Source organism: Pezoporus occidentalis, unplaced genomic scaffold, assembly GCF_034315485.1.
Source record: "Pezoporus occidentalis ecotype Australia unplaced genomic scaffold, CSIRO_AGI_Poc_V1 ctg77, whole genome shotgun sequence".
NCBI classification, from domain to species: domain Eukaryota; kingdom Metazoa; phylum Chordata; class Aves; order Psittaciformes; family Psittacidae; genus Pezoporus; species Pezoporus occidentalis.
In genome coordinates, this window is record NW_026916126.1 from 1,806,186 (window position 1) to 1,825,786 (window position 19,601).

General features: G+C 38.9%; 1 protein-coding gene across 2 annotated transcripts in view; it reads left to right on the forward strand.

Moving 5' to 3' along the window:
- The window catches only part of BACE2 (beta-secretase 2), a 44,901-nt gene extending 25,523 nt beyond the window's left edge, over positions 1-19,378 (forward strand). The window contains exons 3-9 of one of the 2 annotated variants that reach the window (XM_062602540.1): positions 1,351-1,567; positions 3,164-3,292; positions 4,501-4,635; positions 7,772-7,873; positions 11,412-11,561; positions 12,708-12,876; positions 18,859-19,378. In XM_062602540.1, the coding sequence (XP_062458524.1) occupies positions 1,351-1,567; positions 3,164-3,292; positions 4,501-4,635; positions 7,772-7,873; positions 11,412-11,561; positions 12,708-12,876; positions 18,859-19,112 (1,156 nt within the window). In that variant the 3' untranslated portion in view covers positions 19,113-19,378. The remainder of the gene's footprint in view (positions 1-1,350; positions 1,568-3,163; positions 3,293-4,500; positions 4,636-7,771; positions 7,874-11,411; positions 11,562-12,707; positions 12,877-18,858) is intronic. The other variant, XM_062602542.1, reaches the window with a different exon arrangement.
- The last annotated feature ends 223 nt before the right edge of the window (positions 19,379-19,601 follow it).

Genomic DNA, 19,601 nt, shown 5'->3' on the forward strand with positions numbered 1-19,601 from the left:
GTTAGATGTTGGGAGCATCAAAAACTGCTTAGGGTATATCCTGGCCTCTTACTACTCCCTCCCTCCCTTAGCTAATAGGAGGATCAGTTGCATGGGCCATATAGCAAATTGTGCCTCAAGATTAAGTGTCTGCTTGAATGGATGGGGGGTGTCTGCATTGCCATCAAAAGATTGTTCCCCATAACAGACAAAATCACACCACTTTCACTCTGGTGAGCTCAGATACAGGGGCCTCTGAAGACACTTAATTCGGCTGTTTCTGTCAGAGCCGCTGTTAGGTAAAGCTGGGTTGATAAAAATGCCCACACTTGATGAACCACCTGCAGTTTCTGTTGTTTTACAAACATGTAAAGGTGGTGCTATGAAATTTTTTTACACTTGCCTTTCCTTTTTTTTAAATTTACTTAAAAAAAAGTTGTCAAGTTAGAAGTCTGTCCAGATGAACCGAGAATGGTCATCCATCTCTTCAGAAAGGGAAGCTGTAGGCTGAGGAATGGGACCAAACTAAATTGTGAGGGATCTAGAACACCTGTAGCTCTTGAGCAGTGTTGTAGGTGGAAGAAGATTACTATATTTATACTACAGTATTTTTAAATGACATATCTATTGAGGTTTTTTCCTAATGTTTTTGTTAAGCCTTCCCAACAGGATTCTTTTCCTTTCTTTGCTTCCCATACTTAACTGCTCCTTTGCCCTGGTCTGGAAGGAACTCTTCCTTTCCTGCTCCAAGTCAGTAAATTATTTGTTAATAATATCCAAGTCTACATACTTCCTGATAGATAGGCCAAACTGCAGATATAGAAAACCTGTGTCTTACTGCTGATACTCACAATAATATTCCAATTTATCCAAAATTGATTTTTTAATAATATTAATGAGGTATTAGTCTACAGCTGTTCAGTTAGCTTGGCATTTCAATTTTAGATTTGAATTCAGAAACTTTTAATTTCCTAGCACCACTTAATACATTCCGTCTCCAATTAAAGAGTATTGTTCCTCTTATGATGGACCAGTCTGAGTCAGGGACATATTGCATAGGGTAGCATAATAATACCATGTTGGATTAGGTAGCATAATACCTTAGATTTAAAAAAAAAAAAAAATAAAGAAACGAGAAAGACACACATTGTGAAGATTTGAGTCATCGATAGCTTCAGAATGAGGGCTTCAAGATTTTTTCTTTCTCCTTTTTACTGCTTGTACAATGCGTACCCCTTCTTCTGTGGGTATATGTGATTGACTTTGCAGGCTTAATTTTTTTTCTCCTCTCTGGGAAAAACTGAGATTGAATATACTCTCTTGCATTGTAAATGAACAGCTTGTGCATAAGTGTGTCTTTTCCTTTTAAAGGTCAAGTACTTACAAATCTCAAGGGATTGATGTCACAGTCAAGTACAGTCAAGGAAGCTGGACTGGAGTGCTTGGTACAGATGTCATTACTATCCCAAAAGGAATCTATGGCAGCTACACCATCAACATTGCTACCATTCTTGAATCGGAGAACTTTTTCTTGCCAGGCGTTAAATGGCACGGGATTCTTGGTCTTGCCTACAATGCCTTAGCCAAGGTAAATTATCCTTTCCCCAGCTATTGTCTTTCACAATGACAATAAACAGAAATCTAGCTATTAAAATAAATTGAGCAGATGATCTGTGAACATTAGACTCCTCCCTTCCAGCCACTCTTTTGTATGGATCTTTTGTGTTTGTTCCAGAAAGAATAAATTGGGAAATGATGGTACTGCAGTCCTATGTGAGGATTATGGCTTTTGTGGTAATGAAGGCTCCGATTTCAGGTCCCGTGGAATGAACAAGTTTTTACAGAGCTTTTAGTACCAGACTATGGGAGTAATGGCTGCTGGCATGTGTTTGAAGGGTGTATATTAAGGCTCTGATGACCTCCCTCAAGACCTGTCAATGGACTGATGAACTTACTTGGCAGAGCACTTGGCAGTTCTTTCTTAGGCATTCTCCATTCACCAAGTAAAAGTTGAGATGGAAGGCATATATATGGATAATTTCAGAGCAAATATTATCTATGGTGTTTTCATGAATGTAGAACCAAGCACATCCTGTTCTCAAGGAGATTGGAAATACAGGTAGAAGTTTAAAACCTAAAATTTATAGTCTTAACATTTATTACCTTGTAATCTAAAACTGAAAATCTGATTGGAATACTATGTTGTCATAGTTTTCAACCCATGCATAGCTCTCTGAGAAATTCACTGAGATATACTAAATTAGAATAAATAATTCAATAATGTCCACCAACTATGAAATTAAAATGCTTTATTCAAGAGGTATGTAATCATGGTGTTGACTTATGCCATATTGCTGTCATACACTGTCAACATACAGACAAAGAAGAGCTGCTTCTCAAACTCAGGTTTGGATAAATAGTGCATTCAGGGCATTTATTTTTCCCTTCTTCCAAAGACTTAAGTATTGTTGGCTTCTGAGGCTGCTCTGTCCTTTTTGCAGTAAAAGCATTTGGCACCTCTCAAGCTAGCCAGGATCTCTGCCTATCATAAGATGTACCTACATGAAAGTCAAAATTATAATGAAACTGCAGTGCTCTAGTAACTGCAAAGGAAAGCATGACATGAAATGTAGGAAAGAACCTATTGGCCAGTTATCAGTTGAAGTGAGTGTGCTTGGGTATAAAGTTCTTTAAAAGAAAGAAGAGGAAGAAAGGGCCATTAAATTCAAAGTTCATTAGAATTAAACTATGCTTAAAAATTCAAAATCCACACTTTAAAATTCTGCCCTTTAACTGTGGAAATGTGTGAAGGGCAAGCTACATTTGACTGTTCTAATAACCCAAAGCCTTTTCCAAACAGAAAGCATCGGTGAGAGTTTCTGCCTGAAACTGAAACTAGTATGCGAGTTTGAAAACTGCAATTGAAAAATACTCATGTGTGTCAGAGATTTCTATGACAGTGGTCAAGAGTAAAAATGTTTTTAAAAACAACAGAAACAGAAAAATGACAGATGTTGGGGTTTTAATCACTTGTTATTTCTAGAATTTTCATCACCTGGTTGTCAGAAATTCAGTTTACTTGAGAAAAGTGGTCTTGTTTGAATGATTTGCTTATTTCTGCAAAGAAACTTTTTAATTAATAATTCTCCAATTCTTTTCCGTTTTGTTTTTCAACACCTTCAAGCCTTCAAGTTCTGTGGAGACATTCTTTGATTCTCTTGTGAGGCAGGCAAAGATCCCCAACATTTTCTCCTTGCAGATGTGTGGTGCTGGATTACCTGTTTCTGGGAGTGGTACCAACGGAGGTAGTCTTGTGGGTATCTGTCAATCTGAGAGGGAAGATGTTTCTTCGTTAATCTCTCTCCCTCTTTTCTATGACTATCCTACTTCCAAATTTAGTTTTTAAACGTGAAATACTTTAGATTTTTTTAAGGAAAAGTTAAGCATTTAAGCAAAACTCAAGTGTCAATTTTCATTCTCCATTCTTACTTACTTTTCAAGCTTGAATAAACTTCTGCATTTCAAGGTAAATCTTAACAAAGAAAAACATAAATGTTACAGTGTTTCCTCAGGGCAGATTCTGCTACCTTTCTCAAACTGAGTAGTCCCTTACTCAGCTGCTCAGTTTGTTCAGCCTTACCAAAATGCTGCAGTACTTTTTTTACATGATGTGAAAAGGGGGAGAGGAAACAAGGCTCTTTTCCATTTTTGTAGACAACATGTTAAAGCAAAAAGTCTGAAGACCAGATTTTCTACTTACTGTGATTCTGGAAAGTCTTTCCATCAGTTTTAGTAGGACTGAGAATTGGCCATTTTTTATCTGGAATAGAGATTTGAATGACTGTTCTCAAATCATGCTGAAAAAAGCATATCAGCACATGAGTTGATCACAAATAGTTATTTTGTAATGAATCCATACGCAGTAAATGTTAACAAACATGAGATAGATGAAGCCCAAGAGAGAACTGGCATACATTAGTTCAGTTCAAAGTCTGATGGTCTGGTATGCTTCCAGTCAGCTTCCGTGTACATTTTGATGGAAGCTAACAGTGACAGGAGTGATAGGATGGTCATATTCCATTTTGTCTGTGTGTAAGAAAAATGAAATGTTCTTGAACAGTATTAAGGTTTTTCTGATCTGATAAAGTGAATTTATGATGTGCAAGTTTAATATTCTGTCCCATTTTTATACATTGGCTAGATTAAACCACTGAAGATACTGTTTCAATTTCACACAATGGAACTTTCATAATAGGATCAGTGTTAGCTTGTAGATGAATGCTGGTAATTTGGCCCAATGTAGGAATTCTTTTTGAAGCACAATCTATGTAATGTCTAGATGTTTCATACTGGTTTATTATTGACAAAGAATTTGCCAGTAAAATCCTTACAAATGGTGCTAAGTTAAAATTTTGATGCCCTGTGTATCACAGTTAAATATTCTGCTTTTTTTGTGTGCTTACTCCAAATCTAAACATCCAGGATTTTAAAGCATGGGAATTCCTTCCTCCTTTCCCTCAGGTTCTGGGTGGAATTGAACCAAGTCTGTACAAGGGAGATATTTGGTACACACCGATCAAAGAGGAGTGGTATTACCAGGTTGAAATTCTCAAACTGGAGGTTGGAGGACAGAACCTTGAACTGGACTGTAGAGAGGTATTTGCAGTTACGTGTTTCTGTCTAAGAAAAACACTTAATTGATCAGTTTTGACTTTGCAAGCAGGTGTGTATTGCAGTCTCCTCTGAGAATTAAGGCTACATGGTAACTTTGAAAAGAAATGAATGAGCCATGTCAAATGAAGGGTGTACATCAAGCATGCTAAAATGGCTTCAAAGCAGACTTTAAAGCCGTTAGTGGTATTCTCAGTAAACTAAGAACTAAGTTACAGTTGTTAAGTGAACAGTCAACTGAAAATAAGGCTGCTGTGGCTTGGAAGGGCTCAGCCTCTTGGCTAGTTTCAGTTGTTAACAGAGGTGTCTTGACACTGAAGATGGTGCATTAATTCCAGGAGACAACAGACTTAAACAGCTACCGTGTATGGTTTTCTGTTACACAGCAAAATAAGCCAAAGGGTTTTAAAGCAATTCTGGTCAAATAAAGAAAAGGAAAGATTTTTGGATTGACTCCTGTAGAGGTATAAGCATGTAATTCACAGTGGCAGTGGACAGGTGTCAACCTGGGACACTTCCCAAAGGATCTCATTCTATGCCTCCTTTTTTTATTTTTGTAATCCACTTTTTATCGCTTCAGCCTTGCCAGGTATTATTCCTGAAGGACATGTTTTCTGTTTTTATTAGGAATAACGTTCTGCTATCTCTGGATCAGCCTAATGAGACTGTGTTGTTGCAATTTTTATTCCAAAGCTGTTTCTTTTTCTTTTTTTTTCTGAAGGATATGTGCGTATGTGTGTGTTTTATTTGTTTCCTACTGTTGCTCATTGCTATTCATGCTCTGATTTTAGTTCTATGATTTTCATGTCCTGTTTTCATTAAACATCTTAATTTTATCTTGTGCTTGTTCTCTTAGTTGGAAATCACTGGGACATCATAATTCTAAAGTTTTTATAATTCATATAAATTAATGATAAAAACCTTATGTGTGCATAACTATTTCCATACAAAATACAAAACTCATATTGCCATATAAAATATTTAAAATGAGTCATACTGTCTTTCAACTTAATAAGCAAAACAAGGTCTATTTAAATGCCCCTATAAAGGAAAGCAAAACCACTGGTCTCTAACATAAATGTTTATGTTTGCTTTTCTTTCTTACCTTACAAAAGAGACAATATGTTTTTGAAGAGGAGCCCTTGTACTAATGGTTTAATACATGCTGTTTCCAGAAAACAACTTGCCTAAAAATCTAGGGGTGTTACAAAAATTTCCTGTTATTGTTGCTCTTTTCTAAGCCAAGGTTTGCTTTCACATTGTTTGTATTAACACAGTATGCTAATCACCGGTACAGAAGCATCATTCCTTTCTTGATCAAAGGAGGTCTTCCTGTAAAAATTTAGAGGAAGAACAGTAAATTAGAGCTAGTATAATTAAAGTTTGGCTAGTTAGGGGCTTGCAGAGGATGCATAATTCACTGTATAGGATGATGAACTGTATGCCCTCTCTCCTGTTAGTTGTTTTCTAGGAAATGGAACATTTCTTTTAACCATCATCAGAGACTTCTTCCTTTCCTCGCCAGGGAAAAGTAGTCCCCTCGCTTCAATGCTGGGAATCTGTCCAGTATTACACTGCAGATGTGGCCTTGAGCCTTGCAGACCAGGCAGGGCTGAGAGAAGTACTGAGCTGCCAGCAGTGCAGGCTGCACAGAGTGCACTGTTAAACATTAACCAGGAAGACTAAGAAGGCAAGTTGCTGCCTGCTGCAAGTATGCTGTACACAGCACGAAAATCTAGGTGCTTAGTCCATATCCGAGCAATCGTGCTATTCCAGGCACTTTGCATGGGTTTATATTAGTGGTGACCCTCTTGGCTGGGCCTTTTACCTACTTTTTTTCCAGGGATGGGTTTCTAGGACAGTGGCAATTGCATATTTGTGGTACAAATCTGTTAAACTGGACTCCACAGTGCCTTGATACTTCTCTCCACTCTTTAGAAGCATTTCTGTTTATTCTAAATGGTTTCCTGTTTGCTTTTCTTTCAGCTCTGCTTGGCAGCCTATAGCAGCTCTTTCTAAGTTAGTTACTTTTTTGTTTGGTGGGTTTTATTTTCATCACTGTGCTAAAGCTATTCTGTATGACTTGATAACATCTAAACCAAAGTATTTTAAATTTGCTTGCTCTTTAACCTCTTCCTAAAAAGCCTATGCTGTATATTATTCTCTGTCTTATGATTATGCCATAAATACGTCACTGTTCAGTTCTATTGATCTTACTGCCTAAGCTAGCAACAAAAGTAGTTAATTCAAACAGCTGTCACTGCTACTTGCTTCCCCTCCTCCCCCAGTTAATCATAGTTTTTAAGGAGTTCATGAAAAAAAATATATACCTTTTAAAATGTTTATTCTTTGCTTGATGTATCTGAAATTGGCTGAAATATCCTCATCTGAGGGTTTGGGTTTTAGTAATGAAATGTTTGCTATGGGGTTTTAGTGCCAATTTTGAGGCAGCCAGATTGAAATTTCAAGGGGATTTTATACATGGGTTTTTTCCATGTTTTAGTGGTTTTCAGCAGTCAAGAGAGAAAGGTCTGCCACTTGTCATTTGTACTCTTGAGCCAGTACCAAGTGTGACTTGTAGTGAGGTATAATGCTCCCCAAGTATTCTTGAATTAGATGTACCAGCCATTAAAAGTAAGTCGCTGCACTGTGTTTAAAATAGAGTGAGTTGTTTCCATTATAGCAGAGACCTTGATTCAGGGCTTGGACATACTTGTAAGCTACATCAGCATACTTCGCATCTGTCTGTACTGACCATGAGAGTACTTCTGCCACAAAGCATGTGGGAAGTAAAGCAGATTAGCTCACAGCTCTGACAGGGGCTGGGGTTTACTTCTTTTTACAGTGGTTTGGCTATTTGTGTTAGCTGTGGTAACACACAGTAATTTCCCGAGTGGTGCAGATAAACTCAGTCTTGTGTCTAGGCTGACCGTATCCTGCTTTTGCTCTAAACTTCATTTGAATTCAAGCTATCAAGTAGAGAGAGCTGCCGACAGATATGACATGTGGCTTTGGGAAGACAGCTATCAAAAAGGAACAGCTTTGTCATTGTTATGAAACAGTGGAATCTGCATTACATAGCTACAGTGTGTAACTTCTTTAATTTTTTCACCCTCCCTAGTACAATGCTGATAAAGCGATAGTAGACAGTGGAACCACACTCCTCCGTCTGCCCCAGAAAGTCTTCAGTGCAGTTGTGCAAGCGATAGCTCGCACATCTCTGGTAAGCTAATGTCATTCAATCTGCTCAAAATGTTAAATTCCTGCTACATTATCACATCTTTGAAAGGAGTGTCATCTTTGCTATCTACCTGTGACAGGGTTTTAACCTGGGAGGGAGCAGAATCTTTCCTGATCTACTTCTGTTAATAAGTGAGGAGTGACTGATAGTCTTAGGAAACAGAAAAGACAAAGGAAGATGTGAAGATGGAAAGGGAGAAGGGAAAAGGGGGGTCCAAGTACAAAACAGAAATATGTGTATGGAAATGCATCAGAAATAGTGCAAAGTTGGAATATTTTGTTCTAAGCATTTCAGAAACATGAGCATAATACCTGTTGCTCTGATTCAAAGTATAAAGAGTGCAAAAATCAGTCCTTTCACTCAAAATGGAGTGTTTATAAAGTGGAAGAACCTGCTATTGCAAGCAGTTTCTTTCCAAGTAAAATGCCTATTGTTGTATAGAATGGATGCCATTCATTAGGATTATTCATATCAAGAAAACTGCTTTCGACCTTCATTATTGAATTATTTATGTTTAAAGGCGTCTTTCTTTGGAAATAGAGTGGGCTTTAGAAGTAGGGCATGGAAATGGTGGATTTCTGTGAGTGTAGAGTAACCAAAGCAGCATTTTCTTGTTAATATAAACTATTCATAACTTTTGGTTGAATACAGTGAACAGCACCAAGAAGGTTAAAGATGAAGAATAAATCCCAGATATTTCAGTGTAAACAATTTAAACATTTTTGTCACGGATTCACAATCAGACAGCTGTACTTGTTGCAAATCACAGGAAATACAGTAACTGGACTATTGGCTAGCTGTCCAAAAGACACAATATTTGCCAGTATGCTGATAATTCAAGATTTAGATCCTTTTCCTACCTGATTGAGAGCAGAGATTTGGCATGAAGTGTTCTTCACTGCCTTCAGGTGTCCAGCATCTGATATAAATGTACTAGTTACTTTATGTAGCTCAACTTCCCTAGTTGAAAGGTTTTCTGTTTGCAAAGTGCTTAGGTATTGACTGGAACAATTTCAGTCAATGAGAGGGGAATTGTAAGAAGCCTACCCAAGATCTCTTGTAACGGCATCTTGTGGTAGGGCATCCTCCTGTGAAGTGGATCACAGCGGTCCACACTCCTCTCTGGTCTTGGTCAGGACATTTGAACTAAGACTTTCCACATGACAAGTAAATAGTCAACTGATCAATAAAGTATTAGAGGGAAACCACTCACTTGTTCTGCTTGACAGTTTCTGGTCGTTCTATTAAAAATGCATAAACTAGCTCTTCTCTTTTAGGGTTTCTTTTTAATCTCAAGGACCTTGCTGCTGTACCCATTTCCCTACACACACACACAAAACCCCAGCTTTCACAGCTCTAAACAAAGGAGATGATCTATAAAATAAGAAAGCAGTTACAAGATGTAAGGATCAGATTCCAGCTGTGTACGAAGAATGTCAAGACAATGGATATTTTCAGTAACTGTACCATAGCATCACAACTGTACTTTTAGCACTTTGTGCTTCTGTCAGGCTATGTACCACTGAAACATAAAATCATCTGCTGTAGTCAGACATACTTCTCTGACCACAGGTGAACTAGGTTAACAAGTTCCTGCTCCTAGCAGCTTGTTATGAGCTTCCCTGCAAGATGTTATTGCCCCCTCAGGTGTACTGAGATAACTACATGTGAAGCGTTCCTTTATCCAACTCCATAAAAATCCAAGGCTGTGAGCTTTATGCTCTTCAGTGGTGCAGATATTTTTTTAAACCTTACTTATTTGGACTGACATATTTTAGGGAGAAGTTGTAGATGCAGAGATGCAGCTTGATATTGGCAAGTCTGAAGGGTGGTGGTTTGGTTAGGTGGGCAGAGGTGAGCCGCAGAGGGGTGGCATTTACTGCACCTCACTGAGCTGAAGTCAAAACTGCATGTCTGTTCACACAGAGTGAAACTTAGCATGTAATACAAAGTTAATAACTTGAAGAAAGGAAGTCTCAAATAAACCTAAAAACTTTATTTTAATAATCTTTTAGGTGTCATACAGCCAAATCCCTCCAATGCATTTCTTCAGCATACAGAAGTAAGGCAAAGAAATGCAATGTAATAAACAGTCTTCCTGGGAAATGAAAGTAGACACTTAACACAGAGCACTTCATGGGCTTGGACTGTCCAGTGTGGGTGCTACCGTGCAGTTTCTTCAGATCACAAGCTCTGCTTTCCAAGAGAAAATGAAAAGAGAGAAGAACTGTATTTTCAGCAGGTGTGACCTGGGATTTATCTGTGAGGGGCAGAGCATTCTGCCCTGTGCCAAGAAATGTACTTAAGCACACATTGAGAGCTAAGGGTAAACCCAGTCTGTATGTGAGGGTAAGTCTCACGGTGTGCTTCCATGAATGTACGCTTTCTGGCCCAAAACCAAGAAATAAGCACCTGGAAGTACTAAGAGCCTAATATTGTACAAATATTTCATTAGCAGGTATGTGGGGTGGGGTGAATACTTGTGACCTGTTAAAATGCCATGTAACTAATGTATGAGCTGGTGTTTACAAAATAATCAGTATGACAGTTAAATACAAATGAGGGGAGTGGAGAGGATGGATTCTATCTTTCTCCTTTCCCAAAGGGGAGGCTTTGGCTGTGCAGCATCAGAGCAAGATACTGCCTTGGATGTTCCTTCATGTGGGGATGAGAACCAGTGCAAAGTAATGCACTCAAATAAGGCAGGTTTTTCATCTGATCTGGCAGCAGATCAGCTTCAGGGAGCAGGAACATCAGGCAAGATGTTTGTCTTAGGCAAACAAGCTCTCTCAGGGTTTGCTTTTTGCTTTATTAGTGACATATTATATAATATATTAAAAACGACTGTTAATCTTATTTCAAGAGCATGTCAAGTTGTATTGGCAGTGAGTGGCAAGGCAGCAAAAGACAGAGGGATGTGTTTCTTTCTGCTGACTGTAGCAGACCTTGATTCCTCTAGATGCCAGGAGATTCTGGCTTAGCCCTTGTCTTCAAAACCCTGAAGCTGAGTAAGAAGATGTAGGTCTGTGAGGAAGTGAGATGACTCCATTACATATTCCTGGCTTTTGTATTTTGGTTTGTGTTTCTAAAAAGTGTCTGCTGCTTCAAAACATTGGCGTTTGTTCAGAGCTCTTCAGAGAAGAGGTAGATGGGTAGTAAGAGCCTCTTGATACTTTTCCTCTGTGGTACTGATTTCTCAGGGAGGTTCTACATGTCCACTGCAGAAGTGGAAGCAGTGAGACACAAATGGGGAGGGAAGGAAGAGCTAAACTTACTTTGCCTCTTCCCCCTTCTTCCAAGTCACAATGGGCTATGATACATCTTGATTTCTGTGTTGGGTTTTTGCTTTGATCCTCAAAGAAAAAGCTCCCTGTAAGACTTGTCTGCATGCTTTAATTTCTCCATGGGAATTGAAGAAGTATCAAGCAGTGGTAGATATAATTTACAAAAATCTTATCAAAATGTCTGTAATAATGTCTGTAAATATGTATGCTTTTTTTTCTTTTTTTTTTTTTAATAGATACAAGAATTCTCTTCTGGTTTCTGGACTGGTTCACAGCTTGCATGCTGGGATAAAACTGAAAGACCCTGGTCCTTATTTCCGAAACTCTCTATATATCTAAGGGATGAAAACTCCAGTAGGTCGTTTCGGATCTCTATCCAACCACAGGTCTCAACATTATTTGTTTATTCATTTATTTTTACTGTTATAAAGCACATCCTCTTAAAAAAAAAATAGGAGCTATTTTTAGCCATAATAGAGAACTGTCTTATTGCATGCAAGGGAAATCTTTTAAAATGACATTTTAAAAATCAGATTGTAAACAGGGAAGATAACATACTTGTCAAACCTAAAACAAAAAAGGAAAACAGTTTCCCGGTGAGTGTGCAGTCCATGTAGTTGGGAATGATTTTTTCAAATTGTCAGGAAAAATAGGCAAGTTCTTGTTTTGTTTCATGAGCTTTAACCATATTAAATGTGAGTACAGAATGTGTGTGTTTTGTTTTGATCTTCTCATTTTGGGAAGCAAATTGATCTGGTTTCTGTGGCATTCATGTGATGTCTTCACCATTTTCCGTAACTTGGTTTGCTTACCTTTTATTATTATTCCATCCCAGCTTTTAGAAAAAAAAAAATGCCACTTTTATTTTTCCTTCCTGGCTTCCACTCCTGGTATAGGCTGCAATACAGGCTAGTATCCTCTAACATTTCTAATACAGTCTTTTACCTCAGGGGATGGTCAGGAGCAGAGGGGAGAATGAACCTATTAATTAAGTGTATTTTTAACTTGAAATATAGTAAAACCTTATGATAAGCTTTTTCTGTATTGATCATGTAGCTTGGCAATCTTTCATCTTCCCTGAGGGCAGAAGGGGTAAAATGTGACTTGAATTTATGAATCTAGAGCCTTGAAGCTGACACTGAATGCTTTCTGAATCAATTCCATCCTGATAATCTTTTAAATAATAGAATTATTCTCTAATTTGAGTTCATGTGCCAAATTCTTTCTCAGCTATCCTTCCCTTATGGAAAATACAATAAAAAGTGGCTCTCATGAATTTGCTGTTGACCTTCACATAGTGACCGGCTGTGTTCAAATTTAAGCTTAGAATCTGAGAGCTTTACATCTTACCTGCATGTAAGCTCTGACCAGTTTTAAATCATGTACAAAAATCTGCTTGCCCCAATTCATTCTCTATTTCCAGTGGAGTTTGAGTGCTTGAATATCAAAATCAAGAAGTCTGAACTTCTAAGTACTGTGTGGTATTGCTTCTTACACTCTGTCATCTTTATTTTATTTTATTTTTTTAATAGCTTTATATTCAACCTATCCTTGGAATAGGAGAGACTTTACAGTGCTACCGATTTGGTATCTCTTCCTCCACAAATGCTCTAGTTATTGGTGCTACAGTCATGGAAGGCTTCTATGTAATATTTGATAGAGCCCAGAGGAGAGTGGGCTTTGCAGTGAGTCCATGTGCAGGTAAGAGAAATACAGTTCAGGACTTGATGGGTGAGGAAACACCTGGTCTCTCAGAGAAAACCTTGACACTTATCTGATGGGGAAAAGTGTGATTACTCGTGATGTGTGAAGGGTGTATTTTTGAGCAATGCCAAGTTATTCACATTTCAAGGGGAGAAAAAAAAAAAGAAAAAGCTGTATTGCACACAAGTCTTTTGGCATGAAGTAAATCAGCCTCAGCTCTGGGTATCTTAGCTGCATTATTCCCTCTGAGCGATCTTTCTGAGACATCTGTCTCTGTGTGCAGTTTCCCCAACAGTTACGTGAGACAAGTTCCTGTTTTTAATGCAGCTTCATTATTGTGTAGTTCCTGTTCTAATTTGCCGATAAATTAATTCTTCAACTAACTTTTGGAATGTGTAGTAAAGTACCTTACTTGCACTTTTCTTTTAGTGTAAACTGTGCCTTTTCAGCCTCTCTTTCTTTCAGTAGAAAGAGCTAAGATGAAAATGGGACTTGGATAAAGACTTGTGTTTGTGTTGGCTCTAAACAAATAGGTTTCTCAGTGTAAGTAGAAAGTCATTGATTTTTTAATTATCTGCTGAGGAAATGTGAAAAAGCTCCTTTTTTTTTTTGCTTTTTATTATTTTAAAGTGCTGTTTAGTTTGTCTTTTCATGATTTCTTTTATCTCATCAAGTGTAGTTAAAAACAGAAGTTTTGAGGTTTCCTCCCCTGTTGTTGAGGCATTGCTTTGTCACCACAGGGACATGCAAGTGGGAGAGGAGGGAAGGGACATGAACCCATACCCTAGACAGTTTCTGTCCTAGACAGAAATGGTGACGCATGGAAAACATTGTATCATCTGAGATTTTCATGAGAAAAGGACTACTGCTGACAGTGCTTCTTTAATCCCCAGTATTTATGTTAGGGCAATAAGTAGTTGAATGCTTAATGCAACCTGGTAATTGAGGGGAAAAAGAGGAGAGGGACTAGGTAGCCGAGTTGTAGCTCCAGGGCATTTTAAAAGCCTTTTTTTTTTTTTTTTTAATCTCTCCATTGTTAATGGGCTGAAAATTGTCATCTTTGAGCTTACTATGAAAGAAAGTCTGGATATTGATGTGGACCTCTATGAGGTACCATGCAGTGATGAAAGACACATTTTGAATGTGTCTGGAACTAAAGTGTAACGAGATAAATACTACAAGCCAGGTTTTCCTGCATTTCATTTTTCCTTATGCTTTCTAACTGCAATTTCAGCAAGCGTAGAGCTGCCTCTTGTCCCTGTCACACTGCAACCATTAATGGAGAGGGGAGGGGGCGTTTTGACAGAACATACTGACCAACATCTAGTCAGCAGGGGCCACAAGTCAGCTGATACTCATAAGAACACTTTGACAGCAGATCTTTGTTAAGAGAAAGAGCTGGTGAACCATAATAACACCTTAATGTTAATATTGCTACGTAAAAGTATACAGTTCGGCCATTCCAAGTAGCTCTGCCAACCTTGTGTAAAGAGGAAGAACTGAGTTTGCTGAGTAGAAATGAAATCTGAATTTGCATGAGCTTGGACGCATAATAATACCCAGCTGGTGCTAGAAGGCATTTCCTCCTTATTTCTTTGTCCACGCTTCATGCATATGTCTAACCTAGCATCATGGGAATTTAGCTTCTTGAGAAATCAGATGACACAAGCCACTGACTGAGACAAGATACACTGATCTGTCAGACTCCACTCACGGGGCAGATGACATTTTGCTGGATATGCCAGTTGATTTGAATTCATTCCAACACAGCTTGTGATTTCCGTATTTAACACTGCTTTCATCAGAAAACCACAACTGTGAGTGGCTAGCAGTCTCTGCAGTGTGAGGGATTAAGCTGCCTACCTGGCTTCCTGTGGAGTCCAGCTATGTCCTTCATAGCAACTATATTAATGTAATTTATTTGGAGCTTTTTCGTCTGTCCGTGGACATAAATTAAATTGAATGACTGGTGGCATAAATTTTCAGAAATATTGAAATACAAAAGACCATTTGGTGTGGCTTTGCAATGACCTATGCTTTCTTGTTTACAGTAGAGTGTTAACACTAAATTTAAGCCCATGTTTTTATAAGACGTTAAACAGGTATGTGATGAATATAAAAATGAGGGGAACAGGGCTAAAGGCTTTAACATCATTGAACTTTCTGTTGAGATTTGACTAGACATGAAAACTGGCTTATTCCGCAATACTTGCACTGTTTTCATTCTCCAGGATGTACCAAGAGTTAGGAGAGTTAGATAGATTCCTGCAGGAAGCTATTCTATTGTAGCAGGAAAAGAAATTTGCTTTTTCCTCAATATGGGAAGCCCTTGAAGACTTAATTCTGCTCATTACTAATTTCAGATTGTTTCAAACTGCCTGTTGATAATTTCAGGGATAACTTACTATTTACAGGATGACTAGAAAAGGCTTGGATCAGGTTCCTTCTTGAGACAATATGTTTGGATCAACTAGGTAGTATTGGTGAAGCGACATAATAGTACCTTGGCATCAAGCACAATTAGACGTCTAGTATTTTTGTAGTAAGTGAGAAGATCCTAAGAGCAGCACTTGGATGGTTTTTAGGAAAGAAGTGCACCAAGCACTCTAATCTACAGTAAACTGTGATGAGACAGAATACACCCATAACTGTGGGCACTGATCCTGGGAGAATGGATGGCATGATGAATAGCAGAGCTTCAGTCCAGAAAGGCCTTGGTAACCTGGAGGACTAGGCAGCAGAAAACTCAAGTTTCAGTGAACAGAAGTGCAAAGGTTCTGCACCTCAAGCAGAAAACCAGCATTCATGGGTACAGTCTGGGAAGGGACTGGCTGAATAGCAGCCTTGCGGAAGAACAGCTAGCTATTATAGTGGGCCCTAAACTGAATGCAAGTCAAGATTGAGTGCAAGTGAAACTACATAACAAAGGGCAACACCCACCAGTTACATTCAGGAAGGCTCAAGTTGGACATGAGGAATTTCTTCTTCACCAGGAAGGTGGCACAGCACCGAAACAGGCTGCCCAGGGGGATCAGTGCATCTCTATCCTCAGGGTATTACCAGACCTGGCTGGATAAAGCTGCAAGTGACCTGATCTATTGATGGTGACAGTCCTGCTTGCAGTAAGAGGCTGGACTAGGTGACTTTCAGGGGCCCCTTCCAAGCCACAGTTTACAATTTTATGATAAATTTGATCTTACTTCAGGTTTGCTTCCTTTCCAAACCACCCAAGATGGTGAGTGAGTGTGTTAAAATTCTACACAAATGTCATAAACCAGCATTTTCCAGAGGTGCCATTTTTGTCCTGTAATCATCGATAATGAAAATCTTATTTATTTGACATCAAGAATTTATTGTAGGTAGCTACCAGATACTCTTAAAAAATATGCCAAAATACCCTAATTCATCTAATGTGTAAATAAGCTACAGGTGTGTGACTGTTAGTGTGTTAAGGGCTTGTTTGAACAATTTAGGCAAATTTCTTCTCTTTTGATTTCCTCTCACTTTCACTGGGAGTGGAAGACAGTGAGGGAAAACTTTTGGTTTTGGAGGGAAGAAAGCAGAGGCTGTGCTGCTATCAAGTATTCTCAAAATGTAATTTAAAATGTTGGCCACTATGGCAACAGTTTTCTATTGCCTTTTTTAATAGGAGTAATTGTTGCACTCAAGCCAAATTATGAGTAATTAGGGACTGTATATTTTCAAAGCTGTCTCCAACATGGAAAATTATGCTGCTTTTTTCACTTCTTCAAAACACTAAATTCCTAGGTAGTAGTACTTATACCTTGCATTTCACATTAGTATTATATGTTGTTTAGCTTGGATTTGCTGTCTTCATAAAGACAGATTAAATGGTGCAAGGGGGTGAGATGTCCAGAAAAAACAATTACATGGTAGACAAATTGCAGTAGTGGGACTCTGAATAAAACTGATTTCTGCCACAGACCTCCTAGGTAGTCTTTTACAAGTCTGTCCACTTCTGTGCAGCTCCCTTACAGTATCTGTGTAACAGCCATGTCTTGGCAAAGATATGCTGACAATATAAGGTACATGGGCCAGTTTATTGCCATCTGATGAGCTGAGATACTATATGTTTGATATTCACCAGTGTTATTACGGTGGTTGTGCATGCAGCCTCAGCTTTCACCTTCTCCACTCCAGCAGCTTATTGCTGCTAAAGGAGTCTTCCCACGCTTGCAGCTGGAGAAGGGGTTGGTTCAGTTGTGTGATTCTACAGAAAATTCCTTGTTTGGGCATTTTGTTTGCTATGAAATGTTGGTCTTCTGTATAGTCAGTGAGTTGCCCTGACTGTCCTTGCAGCCAAACAGTTACTAGCACCAGCACAAAAGAGGCACTGAGGGCAAAAACTGAGGGCAAGCAGGACTGCCTCTTTCAGCAGCAGCATGCAATTAACTTGAATTAAGTCTCTTAATTTTAATAAGACTCAAGGCTTGAAGTAATATGAGGTGTTAGGAGGCCAGAGACTGAATGCCAGCTAAAATCTCTCCCAGTAAACTGCAGGTAGAGCAGCCCACCTATTCTGCATTTGGTTTTCCACAAAAGATCTTAAAGACCACCTTCCTGCTTTTCCAAAACACAGATTTCCCTCTTCCTTCCAATGGGTATTTTAGACTAAACTCTTTAAACATGCTTTCAGGAGTCACGTCTAAGATATGTGTAAATAAGAAACACTGTTTTCAGCAGGCAGGATCGCTTAGAATTTGGCAAGAATTTGTCTGTGTATAAAACAAACAAGAAATGAAGCAGGAAGGTTAAAACTGAGGCCTTTATAAGAAATACGCAAATGTGTCTTGAAGTACCTGACCAGAGAAGTGAATTACAAGTGTTTGGAAGGTTGGTTAAAATACACAGATAGTACTAACTGCAGACTCCTAGTTGCCCCAGGCACGCCAAAAGGTATCCATCCTTCCCTGGCCACACACTTGCAGATATGAAATGCTCTAAATTTTTGTTGCCCTAGGCAACTCAGTTGCTGTGCCTTTACAATACGGGTAGCCCTGTCCACAACTCGGGTGAACTTTGCTGCTCTTGCCACGGTTACTGTGACAACCATGAGCGGCATAACTCTTTTTAGCAGATACTGGTGTAACAAGTAGGGGATTGTGATGGCAAGGAAACAAGTCACACAGTCTCTGATGTTACTGAGATGGATGGCTGTTCAAGAATGGAGCTGCCAAGGCACCCCTTCGTGCTTTTTGCCTTACCTTTGTCATCTCCATTTTTTGAGCTGCTTTGTTAGCTTCTCCCTCTCTGGTGAACAGCGCTGCTCCTTCATGTCCCAGCTCCTCAGTCCTGACACTGACCTTTTTCTCCAGTGTTCCCCTTTTCTGGACCGCCTTCACCCAGCTCTTCTGCCTCACCTTCTCTTCCTTCTGAATTTTCACCTCCACTCACAAGAGTATCTATGCTGCTTTCCACCCTGCACCTTGTGTTTAGGATACAGCCCTTTAAGGTACCTGTGAAGCTAATGAACCTGCATACTGCTCCCTAAGACCCTGGTAGATAGCAAACCCAGAAGATGTAAGAATCATCTGAGGTACCCTTCCAGTTGTTTTGAATGCTGGAAATAAAGTTAAACTGCCCAGGACCTGACCTACTCCAGTGTAGATGTTGTAGGATTTTTAAGCTTCATTAAATTGACATTTCTGAAAGGTTAGTCCAGGGACAAAAGGTGATTCAGTGGCTTGGGCTTTAACTTCATCTGCAAGAGATCTGATTTAACTGTCCTCTCATTGACAGTCTGGGTAGATGTGGGAGTGTCATGGTCTCCTTATGCTTCAGATTCCCATTTTATAAACATGGGCTACTATCATTTTTATTGCAATGAGAAATATAAGAAAACATGAGATGTATGATAATGGAAAGAGAGAGATACGTAGGTATTTAGGCTAGATCTCTTGTTATTTGCTTTTAAATGGTGTCTGTAGACTTCATGTTTTCCTTTTTGTAATTTCTCAGAAGTTGATGGCTCGCCAGTATCTGAGATTGAAGGCCCTTTCACAACAGCAGATGTTGCAAGCAACTGTGTTTCAAGCGTTTCTTTCCATGAACCAGTGTTGTGGATTGCTTCCTATGCTCTGATGAGCCTGTGTGGAATTATCCTCCTTATATTGATCATCCTGCTGCTTATTCCACCACGGTGCCAGCATCGCTACACTGACAATGACGTGGTCAATGACGAATCCTCCTTAGTGCGTCATCGATGGAAATGAGAACTTGAGCGTCAAATCTGGGACTTAAACAGAATGAAAAACAAAGTACTTTGCCAAGGGGAAGAAGCCAATGCCTCAGTCCTTTCTACGTTCATTGCAAATTGCTGTTGAAATCCAGCCAAATATCCTGCATTATAACTTTTTAAACTTATTTTCTAACACTGATTCTGAACCAAAGCACTGTTAACCACCGCTTAAGTGCTACAGTACTGGATTTGCTACTGCAGTAAAATGAGCCTTAGTGCTCGCAATAGTACCTTCTTCTTTTTTTTTTTTTTAAAAAAAAAAAAGGAGAGAGAAAAACCCCACACCGCGCTCTTCTTCCACTGTCCATCCCTCTCACAAAAAAAAGAGCTGTCAGTATTTTCTAACTAATCAAGCCCTGACTGTAGAAAAAGAGAAAAAAATAATCTTTCTTATTAATTGCATTAAATGAATACTGCTTTATGTTTACATCAGTTCATTTTGAAACTGTGCTTATGGTGCGGG